The sequence below is a fragment of the Ursus arctos genome, unplaced genomic scaffold (assembly GCF_023065955.2).
Source record: "Ursus arctos isolate Adak ecotype North America unplaced genomic scaffold, UrsArc2.0 scaffold_2, whole genome shotgun sequence".
In the NCBI taxonomy this organism is placed as follows: Eukaryota; Metazoa; Chordata; class Mammalia; order Carnivora; family Ursidae; genus Ursus; species Ursus arctos.
The window spans coordinates 35,650,916-35,664,775 of NW_026622874.1; the positions used below are offsets into that span (position 1 = coordinate 35,650,916).

At 37.6% G+C, this 13,860-nt stretch overlaps 1 protein-coding gene across 8 annotated transcripts in view; it reads left to right on the plus strand.

Annotated features, from left to right (window-relative positions):
* PTPRC (protein tyrosine phosphatase receptor type C) overlaps nt 1-13,860 on the plus strand; it is a 120,371-nt gene that overhangs the window by 62,922 nt on the left and 43,589 nt on the right. For 4 of the 8 annotated variants that reach the window (XM_026480708.4, XM_048225204.2, XM_057315170.1 and 1 more), the window contains 5 exons: nt 3,107-3,172; nt 4,339-4,365; nt 6,117-6,335; nt 8,313-8,441; nt 9,832-9,972. In XM_026480708.4, the coding sequence (XP_026336493.2) occupies nt 3,107-3,172; nt 4,339-4,365; nt 6,117-6,335; nt 8,313-8,441; nt 9,832-9,972 (582 nt within the window). Of the gene's footprint in view, nt 1-2,187; nt 2,332-3,106; nt 3,173-4,338; nt 4,366-6,116; nt 6,336-8,312; nt 8,442-9,831; nt 9,973-13,860 lie in introns of all 8 variants that reach the window. The other 4 variants (XM_057315168.1, XM_057315169.1, XM_057315171.1 and 1 more) reach the window with 2 other exon arrangements.

The following is a 13,860-nucleotide window of genomic DNA, read 5'->3' on the forward strand; positions in this document are numbered from 1 at the left end:
ATTCAAACATTAAGATTCCTTCTGCTTAGCATCTCTGTATATAAAAACATGGCAAAATATCCCCTCCCTTGTCTTTCCAAAATCAGCCGCTAGGTCACTTCGTGGTGCCCTTTTTTTTTTTAATCCTGAAAAAACAAAAACCCACACAGACAAACATAGAAGTGCAGTGGCCCGAGTGCCTAAAGGTTAAAGATAGAAATGGGGGAGCCTACAGAGCTGGCGCTCAAGTGGCCTTGCTTAAGTATGAATCAAACATGGAAGTCAAACCTATCCAATAGAATAATCATTATTTTGAAGGATTAAAACTCTTCCCTTGGCACAAAAGTCATTACAGGCAGTGCACAAGCTTTAAACAACAGGGAAAAGAACTGCCCTCACCTCCCCACTTCATTCGACCCACTCCAGCTGCCATGAGATCGGCAGTAAGAAGATTGGGAGTTTTTAGCAAATCCACAGATTCAGAAGTTGTGCATGAGAAGGAGCTGCAAAAGAGCTAAAGGGGACTGACCTGCAGGGCTGATGGTTGCACAAACCACTCTATTTGCCCTCAGGAAGAAATTCGTCTTCTCCAAGTGGCTAATTAAAAATTGATTAGGATTAATTAACCTAAGTAAAATGGTAAAAGCCACTCCTAAAGCAGCACTGAGATGACCTACACCAGAGAGCAGTAGTTTCCATATGAAGGAGGAAGGGAGGGAATTTGGGGAGGGAGCGTGGGGGCCTCAGAAGAGCAGGAAGACAAGGGACTCTGGGGGGAGGAGGGGGCGAAGGGAACAAGCTCCTGAAAGAGAAAAAGGGAAGAAAATGGAGCAAGGCAAAAGACAAACCCGCTGATTTTTAAAATGTGGCAGAAGACCAGTTCTGTGTCTTTTCTTTATTTTGAGAAGAAGAAGAAAAAAAAAAAAGCTTCCCGATCTTCTTGTTCTGTTGGAGCCCTTCTCTGGGGATCCAGAACTGAAGAACTGATGTTTATGTCATTCATTCTGCTCTATGGGTTAGTGAAATGGGGGCATGGGTAGTGGATTGTGAAGACCGAGCTGAGAACCCAAACTCAGGTTTTTGGAAGATGCCTTTTGAATTCTAATGGATGTGGATGCGAAGTTATGGACTGTTCTCGGTTTGTAACTGGAGGATGTCTGCATGCTGGCTTTGAAACCATTTTCAGAACGTGCATGCATGTTTCACTCTGCTTAAACACTGAGAATCTTACTGTAAACGCAAGGCTGATCTCCTATCATTGAACTGATGGCCCCAGGGATCATGACAGTGAAGTTACCATACGAGCTCAAATAGAGGCTAGTTAGTATTTCTTCGTTTTGGCCCTGACAACTACTGGAGTCATCTAGTAGGATCCCCATGCATACATATTGATTGCTTGTGCTGTAATTCTGGGTGTGATGTCTGCAGGAAGATATCACCTGCATGAGGTGCTTTGAAGCTTGACAGTGAAAAGTCCTAACCAAGTACATTATGGCATTTCTTCAGAGACGACACCTGATTCTCTACCAATTGACTTAGATGTGCTTGGAAAATAAAGAGGCAGTGTCAGGATAATGTGGAAGTTCTTTGATTCTGAACCAGTTTTCTTTCTCCTGGTGAGGACAGTGTACACAGTGAGTCAATTGTAACCTTCAGCTAGAAAGGAAGTGCCCTGAGCTCAGCAGCTGCACAGGCAGAAGCCCATTCAGCTCTGATTTAAAAAAAGTGGACCTAAGCACCTGCACCCAGAAATCCCTCCCCGGAGAGATGCACCCCATGTGAGGCTTTCAGCGCATGGCAGGTCGCGCTTCTTCTTCTGCCAACCTTAACGCAGCTCCACTCCCATCTCTGTGGTGTCAGCACCAGCAAGCCAGCACCCCAGTCTGGGTGCATTCCCACTGTCACCCAAGGCATCCCTCAGCTGGGAAGCTTGGCTTCCCTGGGTTGTGCAAACTGGCTCCTCTGGTCCCAAAGACTTTTAAAATTTGTGCTCCAGTCACAGAGCTGCATAGGTGTTGAATCGCCTGACGTTAAACTTACCTCTTCCACAAAGCTTGCTGTTTTTCATTCAGTTTTGCAGAACACACAGAGCCAAGTGCCTGATTGTTGCTTGGCCTTTACTTCAATAATCTGTTTATGTTGACTGTCCGGCCATTGCCCTTGGGTGGCAGAAATGGATGACAGTGATGATGGCCTTTCTGCTTGCAGGCTTCACAGGAGAGAGGATTACACCCAGCATCTTCCAGCCAGACAAAGATTTCATACAAGTAGCTACCCTCAGCCCTGCACACAGCAGCTCCGCTGCCTTACCTGCACGCATCTCCAGCAGCACCGCCAATGATAACTCCTCAGGTTTGACCACGACGCTCTAGGTGTCTTAGGTTCGGGATAACGAGATGGAAACTTGAAACTTTAATGCAGCTCTTTTACTTCATACCAATTACTATTTGCACGTTTCCTGTTTTACGAAGTTTCATATATTGATACTAAATTAGACAAAATAAACTTGCCAGTAAACTTTTTTTTTCTGGGCATACTTTACTTTGTTACTCATGGTATGAATGTTGATGGCAAAGAAGAAAGATAATAGACTTTAGTGTCACATAGCCCAGGGATCAAATCCAGCCTCTTTAACTTTCTGGCTGACTTTAACACAAGCTACTAAAAGTTTATGTGTGTCAGTTTTCCCTTCTGTAAAAGTGGATATTATAATATTCATTTTATAGGGTTGATGGAGAACTGAGTATGTAAAAAAGGCTGGCAGTCAGTGAATATTAAAAAAGAGTAAGTAAGGGGTATCCTTATCAGTAATTAAAATAAGGACGTTGTAATGGAAGCAGAAAGGAGTAGTTTGACCATCAGGTAAGAATTACACCAAGGAGTGAATAGCTTCTCTCAACTTATTTAATGTCATGCTCTAATTTTTGAACTATTGCTTATCTCCAAGGGCCACTGGTAGATAAAGTTTTGATTCACTTTTTTATTTTAAAAATGAGCAAGTGTTAATTCCAATGAGGTCTCCCGTAGTAAAGATTCGGTTGGGAAAGTATCTTTGCTGACGAGTTTTTCCCTTGCCCTTCATCATGACAAACTCATTAACTTTTATTCTCTGTTCATTTCCTTGCAGATTTGAGTCTTACGTCCACTTCACCTGCAACAAGCATTATCCCTACAACTGCTCCCACAACAATAGGTGACAATCTTACCCTCAGCCATGCAGTCATACCACCACCATGTACCTGGGATGTGTTCATAGAAGGGTCGTCCATTTGCTCCACACTAGGCTCCTTTTTTTTTGAGAAATTCAATTAAATATTCTAATCATGGGGGCTGTGGGATGGCAGTCTTAAAACCCTGATTTTAGCAGTGCAACAACTGGTGAGATCAGGGCCTAATGTTACTGTCATAACCTGTCATGTCATTATAGCATCCCCCAAGAGTTGTGTACTTTATGCAAATGCATAGAAAAATAATCAAATATACTAGGACTTCTTTCTCTAAGAGTGGGTTTAGCTATTAGTATGAAAAAGGACAATTCTATCAGTGGGATTCTCCACTCCAAGTGGTGAATAGCAGAGGAGTGATTGTAAAGCCCCAGTCATGCAACATGGAGCATGGAAACCAAAGCAAGGGGCCTCTAGGGAATGAACCGAGCAATTGGCAGTGTCAGTCAGTGGGTCGGCCATGGTAGAGCCCGCAAGCCCACTGTTCTTTCCCACATTCTTCCAAATCAAAGACCAGATTATCAGAGGTCTCTTAGCTTTCACAAAGCATATTTCCACTCATTCTTCAGTTAAATACATATGCTTCACCCAAGATATGTTTCAATTCATTGAAAGAGCCATTAATTACCTTGGATCCAATATATGTACAAAGAACTTAACAAAAGTTAAACTACGGAATGAAGCAGCATTTGCTTATTTTCTGATGTTTTTAAACAGAGGTGTAAACTGAACTCTCTAGGGATTATAATCATAAAAATCTGTTTTGAGATCAGTCAAGGGGATGAGGATCTTTAAATGTTTTTGGCTGTGCGTATAGTTGGCCATATCACCACACCATAATCAAATGTGTGCTCAAAAATGCCAATATTACTATTATCACAATCATGTTTATTGGGTAAATTCATGAAAATCTTTTCTAGAACTAGCTCATTAGTTTATAACATTTGACGTTTTGAGATTAAAACATTGTACTGGACACTGCGAACCCTGCATTTTCTGTTAAACCTAACTGATAGACTTTACAATTTATGAAGTTGAAACATTGTAAAACCATCCTTTCCCAAAATGACTATAGCAGAGCTGTTGTAAATGAAATTTTAATAATTTGCATTCTTTTTTCTTTTTTCTGTTACAGTTTCTACTACACCTAAGCAATCATGTGGTAAGTTTGTTTATCTAGAGGCAGCATATATCACTTTAGAATATCACTTGAATTACTTCCTTCTTCATTCTAAGCTTTAAGACCCACTAGCAAGCTAAACTCACCAGCTCTCATTTCCCAGCAATGATCAGTTCTCAGCCTTAAGAGCCGGTGTCCTTCAGGGGCAAGAAGCTCTGATGTCATGTTCAGACCTCGTTTCGAGCATCAGGTCAATCACTACTAGCTCAACAACTTTGGTGAAGCCACTTAACTTCAGTTTGCGTGTGCGTGAAATGGAAGATAGCAAGTTTGCTTTGGGGTCGCGGGGGGTGAGGATTCCGTGTAATGATACATGTGAAATGTGGAGAATACTTTCAAGGCTTGTGAAGAAAAAGAATCTGTTTTTGTCTCTGCCTCTCTGTCTTTCCGTCTTGTCAGGGTTTTGGCTCAAAGCAGCTGCTTGAGAACAGTTTGTGCAACCCTTTTCCCATTGTCCTACTCTCTTCTCAGCGAAGGTTTTTCATGGCGGGGGCTTCACCCTCCATATTGTTTGTGAATCTCATCATAGTCTCTGCTTTCGGTAGCTCACCATACATTTAATGTAAAGATCAGCCTTCATATGTTTGCTTAATTAATATGGTCTTTTATGATCATATTCCTCCTATATTATTGCCTCCTTACACTTTTGACTTAACTAATGTGAAACTACTTACAGTTTTCTAAACACATAGTGGTTACATAATGCCTCTGTGTTCTCTCCAGCTCTACTTCCTCTACACTTAGAATTCCACTCCACCCTTATCCAGCCACCCCCTCCCATCTTCTCTTTTCCTACGTCCTACTCATATTTCAAAACACAAACCAAGTCACCCACCTCCTCTGGAGAGCCTCTCCTATCCCTGCAATCTGAATAGATTTCTCCCCACCCCACTCCCATATTATTTTGTGCATAATCTTGTTTTAGGTGTTGGCATGTCTTCTGCAACTCATGTCTATGTTTGTCTCCATGTTAGATTCTACGTTTCTAAGAGCTGATCATTTGTATTTCTATGGCTTGGGACAGTGTCTTAAAGATAATAAGGGCTTAATAATGTTCATTGAATTAAAAATGTATTCATTCAGTGAATAAATTTGCATTTGTGGAAAACATATTTTTACCAGTCAACGGAATTTGTTTAAATAAAGGAGAGACCATGAGATGTCCCAAGGGGAGGTCTTTAGAGGGTTTATTATTGATAATTTTACCTAGGTAAAGGAATAATGAGGCCTGTGGTTGCTGAATTAATGTTCCACATATTTGGAGAAACAGGTAATCAAGAACTGCATTTTAGAAAGAAAGGGAAATGATAAAGCAAGGAGAAGAAATTTGTCAGAAACTTCATTCATTTGTGCATCAATTCAACAAGTAATTCAAACAAATGAGCCCTTACTAATGGCAGGTTTTATGCAACAACTTGGATTTATGTTGATGCTTAAAGTAAACTGGTCTTTGCTGTCCTAGAATATATAGTTCAGTCAGGAAGACAGACATTAATCTGTTAATCAGATTAATTAAACTTAAAAGCTGAGGTCCTTGACAGGCAGTGAGACAAAGGAAATTTTGAAAAATAATAATGGACACACCTGAAGTGTTTCTTCTCTTTTTCATGTTTCTGGGGCTACTTTGTTAGATATTTGATATTTTTGAAAATCTATATTAAGATGCTTGCATTTGATGTAGGTTTGTTCCGAAATTATTTAAAAAGATAATCCTCACTTTTATTTTCTTTCAGATGACAAGTATGCAAATATCGCTGTGGAATATCATTATGATAATAAAGATGGGTCATATAAAGCAAAACTAAATGTTAGTGATCAAGTGAATTGTGAAAACGCCACATGTAGTGAGAATGAGATCCTCAACCTAACAGAATGTGAAAATAAGAATGTTACTATAAGTCATAATTCATGCGGTACTCCAAATAAAATTTTAAACCTGGAGGTACCACCAGGTAAATATAAATTGGTGTCTATTTGTATATTTACAAAACAGTACAATTCCATGTGTCTTTCATTCTAGTGGTTGCAGGAATCTGTCAGGTGAGTGAGCAGGGAAGAGGGAAAGGAAGTTGGCAGGACGCAAGTGGGGGAACTTGCTGCTCTCTTAACCCAGTGAGGTTAGAAACTCTTATAATCCTTCTTAATTCTTTTCCCCTCCCTACACTCCTACAGAGTGTTTCGTGTAGGTTAAGTATTATTTATCCCCCTGTGAATAAGCGATTATCCACAAGCTTTCTTTCTCCTCCCCTACTTAATTCAAGTAATTAAATATTTATGTGCATGTACTTATCCTTCTGATAAATCTCTTACATCTCCTACAGATGTGTCTGGAGTATATTGGGGGAAAACACAAAGTCAAGGATTTGATGATTGTGGAAAGAACAAAAATACTTTCACACACAAAAAAGAGAGTTATGATCATGTTAAGGTGATCAAGCTGGTTTTGCCAGCTCAGCTCTTGCTAGAAAGGAGAATTGACCCGGGTATCAAGCCCACTCCACTAAAGCATATCTTAACAAAATGCGTTTGGGAAAAGGGATTCAGGAATTGTAAATTTGTTGGCTCTCTCACATCACATAATAATTCAAGAACATTGATTGATTTGTTAACATTTCAATAGGTTAAAGTTTGCTTTCATATCTTGGCCATTGTAAATAATGCTGCTTTAAACATAGGGGTGCATGTATCCTTTTGAATTAATGTTCTTGTATTCTTTGGGTAAATATCCGGCAGTGAGACTGCTGGATCATAGGGTTGTTCTTTTTTTAATTTTGAGGAACTGCCATACTGTTTTCCACAGTGCCTGCACCGGTTTGCATTCCCACCAACAGTGCACAAGGGGTCCTTTTTCTCCACATCCTCGCCAACACCTGTTGTTTCCTGTGTTGTTGATTTTAGCCCTTCCGACAGGTGTGATGTGATAGCTCATGTCGTTTTGATTCGCATTTCCATGATGGTCAGTGATGATGAGCATTTTTTCCTGTTGGCCATCTGCATGTCTTCTTTGGAGAAATGTCTGTTTATGCCTTCTGCCCATTTTTTTATTGGATTATTTGTTTTTTTGGGTTTGATTTGTAGAAGTTCTTTATATATTTTGGATACTAACCCTTTATTGGGTATGTCATTTGCAACATGGATATAGCTAGAGAATATAATGCTAAGTGAAATAGTTGGAGAAAAACAAATCCTACAGGACTTCACTCATATATGGAATTTAAAAAACAGAACAAACAAAGGGAAAAAAATAAGAGAGAGACAGAAAGGAAGAAACAGACTCCTAACTATAGGGAACAAACTGATGGTGACCAGAGGAGAAGGGGATTAAAAAGGTGATGGAGATTAAGGAGTGCACTTGTTACTGTATGGAATTGTTGAATTGCTATATTGCACGCTTGAAACTAATAGTACATTGTATGTTAACCAACTAGAATTAAAATAAAAACTTAAAAATACATAGGTTAAAGAGTGATATTTTTTGATAAATTACTGAAATAAATGATCAATTAGATACAGAAAATGACAATGTAAAAAACACATTCCCCAAGACAGAACCCCCCATACTCTGTGTAATAATTGTTTAATAAAAATATTAAGCATAAGTAAAAAAAATTGAAGATCTAAGTAAGAGAAAGGATGAAGTAAGTGTGTTAAAATGTGCAAAAAAGGCAATTTCACCTAGACAGCTCCTTGGGTCCCATTTTTTAAATGTAAGATAAATTCTAAATAAAATGCTGCCAAAATGTGTGATGTTAAAAAAAATAAGCTAAATAATTGAGACATGCAAAACCCTGAAGTATTAGACTTTATCAAAAGCACTCTAAATGTTTGCCAAAGACTATATCATGAATATAATTTCAGTCACTTTAATTGAGCATATGGCACACAGTATGAAACATTAATCATCTATTTCTATATCTTCTTTTTGACAGATCCTGAAAGTTTTGATTTGAGAGATTGTACGGAGAAAGAAAAAGCAAATACTTCTATTTGTTTAACAGTAGAAGAAAAGAAAAGCTTTACTTGTGATGAAACTAAAATTACACACAGACTTCAATGTGGTAAGAATATAGCTTTTGGGGCGCCTGGGTGGCACAGCGGTTAAGCGTCTGCCTTCGGCTCAGGGCGTGATCCCGGCGATATGGGATCGAGCCCCACATCAGGCTCCTCCGCTATGAGCCTGCTTCTTCCTCTCCCACTCCCCCTGCTTGTGTTCCCTCTCTCGCTGGCTGTCTCTATCTCTGTCAAATAAATAAATAAAATCTTTAAAAAAAAAAGAATATAGTTTTGATTAGAGTATGTTTATGGTAAAAAGTTGTTCCAGATATATCTAGTCCGTCCGTCCTTCCTTCCTTCCTTATTTCATTCCTTCCCTCTCTCCCTTCTTTCTTCCTGTTTCCTCTCCCTACTACTTTCTCCCTCCCCCTGCCTTATCTTCTGCCCCCCTCTTTTGGTCCATGGTATATTTGGAGTCACAACATTGTATTCTTTATACCACTTAAATTCACAAAATAGACAAATACTTTCCCTTAAAAAATAGTCTTTGAAATAGTAAAAGTCAATTAATTTACAAGAATTTTCTTGACAACTGTTATTATACACAGTGCACAAGGCATTGTTGAAGAGATTATCAGAGAAGGATGTTATAGAAACATTATGATACACATACTGTTAGAATAAAAGCAAACATAAGAGCATATGGCTCGAGAGTTTGTGTGGTCAGCCCTCCATCAACAAAATTCATAGACAACCTCAAGAACACTTACATGAAAGACAAGTGGGCAAAGGACAGTAAGTGCCTCTAGGAATATGAGTTTGGGTTCATATGGGAGGCAATAATTGAGATACGGATTCTTTTTAATAATTAATGACTTAATAATTTATTTATTTTTATTTAAAATTATTAAGGTGGAAGTTCCTTCCTTGGTATAAAGCCATCTGCTAAGCCATACTTGGCAAGACAGATAGACAGACAGACACCCACACATACACACACACACACACACACACACACATACACAAAGGGTGCAGTGTGACAGTGGTTGTAATCATCATGTTATAAAGAAGATTCATGGTTATGATATAAGTAATATGAGGAAAGCAAGAACAAACTGATTATGAACTGATGGTAAAACAATAATGTACCTAAAATATTTATTAGGCAAAAGCTAACTCAGGTGCAGTCTCAGCTTCTGAACAGAGAAGTCATTCCATTAATTAAATTAGAGACACTCTCAAATTCAGTTAGACTTTTAATATTTTCTTTAAAATTGAGTGTGGCAAAATCATGCATTATGATAGTAGTTTTTAGTATCTTTTAGTTATTATTTACTATTTGTAAAAGTTTTCAATGTGATAGATATTAAATTATTATAAATACAAAATCTGAAGAGGAAATTACATGTGATAAATTGTATTCATACACTGATATATGATACTTATTTCTTTCAGATAATCGTACTCCATCTAATGAGAAACAATTTGAATGGGAACACTTTTTACCTAAAAAGAATTATTCCTGTAGTTTACAAGTATTCTATGATGGCCATACATTTTTGCACATAAATAAAACTATTGAGACAGATTTTGGAAGTGAGTATATTACTTACATGTATATGTAAAATTTATTCTTATGTTCTTGCAATTCTTTGAGAACCACAGAAAACGATGTTGTAGAATTGAGAAAGGATTTCAGAAAATAGGTATGTATCAATTTTTAAAGTACAATTTCAAAATGAATGACAGAAGATCCAAACCTTTGTCCAGTTTTTTGTGTGTTTTGTGCGTTTGTTCTTTTCAGCTGCAAAATGTAGGCCCTTGTGAGGTATGGTGAAACAAAACCGAGGTAGATGATATGGTTTATTCATGCATTTCCCGTTTCCTCCTGCGGCAAGGTTCCCTTCTTGGTGCCTCTGCCCCTCTATCAAACCCTGCCTTTGACAGAAGTGAGCACAGGGCTATTAAAACACAGCAGCAAATCTAAATATTGGTGACATGATAATAGTTAGCGTGACAAAGTGCCAGCAATATAAATAATAACAAGAGTATAATAGCTAATAACAGTTGGAAAATACCATTCTGGAAAATAATAGCATTTGGGAGCTGGAGGGGAGAAGGAAGGGAACAGTGCTAAAATTTCACTCTTATTCAGGGAAGTATGGCGATTCCAATGAAATGTAGAATCTGCTAGGAAAAAATATGTTAATTACGTGTATGACAATTTATGAGTAACCACCAAAGAAAGAGAGAGAGATGAGGAAAAGGTAGTGGAGAAAAGGAGGACGAAGAGGCAGAGGGAAAAGAAAGAGGAGGAAGAAGAGGAGGAGGAAAAGGGAGAGAGAGATTGAGAGACAGAGAGAGAGAAAGAGAGAGGGACGGAGCAGGAGAAGGTGGAGGAGGTGGAAGCAGCAGGCAGGGAAACAGAAAGGGAGAGAAAAAATACTAGCAGGGAGTAATAGGTCAGATAGGAGAAATATGCCATGATACACAAAAGTCACCATAAATACAAATGGCCTCAATTTACCTTTTGAAACAGAGATGCTCAGATTTGAGTAAAGACACATTGTGGAGGAATTTCATAGCCTGAAGGAAGACCAAGTGATGTTTTAGGAGAAATTTTATCATTTTGCTGTACACTGAGTGACAGTCAACAGAGAGTATTTGCGAGAACCAAAACAACAAATGCAAAATGGTAGAAGGGAAAAAAATAACTAAGTTTAGAGTACCAAGTTATTGAGAGAAGGAAGAAAATTATACTAAGAATTTATCACAAACTTAAAGGCTTGTTTTTAAAAAGAATAATAAAATAGACCTCTACAAAAAAAATAAAACCCCCATTGATTAAAAGAAAAAAAAACCCTAGGGGCACCTGGGCGTCTCAGTCATTAAGCGTCTGCCTTCAGCTCAGGGTGTGATCCCAGGGTCCTGGGATCGAGCCCCACATCAGGCTCCTCTGCTGGGAGCCTGCTTCTTCCTCTCCCACTCCCCCTGCTTGTGTTCCCTCTCTTGCTGGCTGTCTCTCTCTCTCTCTCAAATAAATAAATAAAATCTTTTTTAAAAAGCCCTAAAAGTAGAGATTTAACAAATTGTAAAGCAACTTTGCATCCAATATGAAAAGTTACATAAAAAAGTTAGATAATTTTCTAGAACTTAGGAATTATGAAAATTTACCTGGGAGGAGTTAGAAAATTGGAATTAAACCTCCAGTCCAATGTCTCTTTACTCATTTCACATTCACTGTCTCCTTCCCTCACCTGCCCTTAAGAAAATATAAAGACAAATTTGCCACATGTTCAAAGAACAGATAGTTTCTTTCTTACCCAAACTACTCAACAGGGTAGAAGACATGGAAATCTATCAACTCATTTTGATTATTCTTAGGGTTTAGGATAGGCTTAGGGTTAATGTTCAGTGGATTTGCAACTTCAGTAAAACTGAGGTAACTATAGGCCAGTCTCTCCTGTGAACATAGACACTAAATAGTAAATTAAGTATTAGCAAAGTAGATCCTTCAGTGTATTAAAAATACATAATCACCCAAAAAAGATACACAATGGCAAATAAGAATATGAAAAAACGCTCTACGTCGTATGCTATCAGAGAAATTCAAATGAAAACAAGAATGAGATACACTACGTGCCTATTAGAATGTCCAGAATCTGAAACACTCACAACATCAAATATTTGGAACACGTGGAACAATGTTGCCAGCCAACAACCATCATTCATTGCCAGTAAGAATGAGAAGTGGTACAGTCATTCTGGAAGACATTTTGGCAGTTTCTGCAAAATAAAACATACTGTTACCATACAATCCACACTCCTTGGTATTTACTCAAAGGATTTGAAAAGTTATGTCCACACAAAAACCTGCCCAAGGGTGTTTATAGCAACTTTATTGATAATTGCCAAAACTCAGAGGCAACCAAGGTGTCAGTAGGCGAATGGGTAAACTATAGTAGAACCAGCCAATGGAATATTATTCAGCACTAAAGAGAAATGAGCTGTCAAGCCACAGGAAGACATGAAAGAACTTTAAATGCATGATACTCAGTGAAAGAAGCTAATCTGGAAAGACTATGTACTGTATGGTTCTGACTATATGATATTCTGAAAAAGGCAAAACTATGGAAGCAGTGAAAGATCAGTGGCTACCAGGAGTTGGAGAGGAGGGAAAAATAAATAGAGCACAGAGAATTTTTAGAACAGTAAAAATACTCTGTATGATACTATAATAGTGGGTACATGTCATATGATACATTTGCTCAAACCTATAGAATATATGACACAAATAGTGAGCCCTAATATGAACTTTGGACTCGGAGATTGTGATGTGTCAGGTGTTAATTCACCGACTTTATGATTCACCCATTTAAAGTATATAATTCAGTGTTTTAAAAATATATTAAGACTATATTAAGAGTTGTGTAATCACCGCCAGAATCAACTTTAAAACATTTTCATCACACCAAAAAGAAACCCCATATGTTTTAGCAGTCAGTCCCCATTTCCCTCCTACTTTCCACACCTAGACAATTACCAATCTACTTTCTGCTCCAGTGGATTTACCTATTCCAGATATTTCATATAAATACAATCATATAATATGTTGTCTTTTGTGACTGTCTTCTTTCACTTAGCATAATGTTTTCAGGGTGCTTCCATGTTGTAAAATGTATCAATACGTCAATTTTTTTATTGCCTGATAATATTCCATTGTATGGATTACCTTATATTGTTTGTTCATTCATCAGTTGATTAAGTTGTTTTCAATTTTTTGTTATTACAAATAATGCTGCTATGAACATCATTTACAAGTTTTGTGTAGACATATGTTTTCATTACTCTTGTGTTCAAACTTAGGATTGGAATTTGGGGATCAAATGACAACCTTACGTTCTGAATTTTGAAGAACTGCCCATCTGTTTTCCAAAGTGGTTGCATCACTTTACATTCCCATGAACAATGCATGAGGGTTCTAATTTATCCACATCTTCACCAACACTCATTATTGTCTTTTTAATTATAGTCATCCCAGTGGTTTTAAGTGGTATCTCATTGTGATTTGGATTAATGACGAATGATTTTGAGCATGGTTTCAGGTGTTTACCATTTGTATATCTTTTATCTATTCAAATCCTTTGCCAATTTTTAAATTGTTTTTTATTAAGTTATAAGAGTTCTTTATATGTTCTAGAAACAAGTCCCTTGTCAAATATATGATTTGCAAATATCTTTTTCCATTCTGTGGATTGTCATTTTGCTTTGTTGATAACTTTTGAAATGTATAAGATTTTAATTTTGATGAAGTCAAACTTACAAATTTTTACTCTTTTGCTTATGCTTTGGTATCACTTATAAAACCCGCTGGCCAATCCAAAGTCATGCAGATTTATTCCTATGTTTTCTTCTAACAGTTTTATAGTTTTATCTCCTAAACGTAACACTATTAATCCATTTTGAGTTAATATTTGTATATGC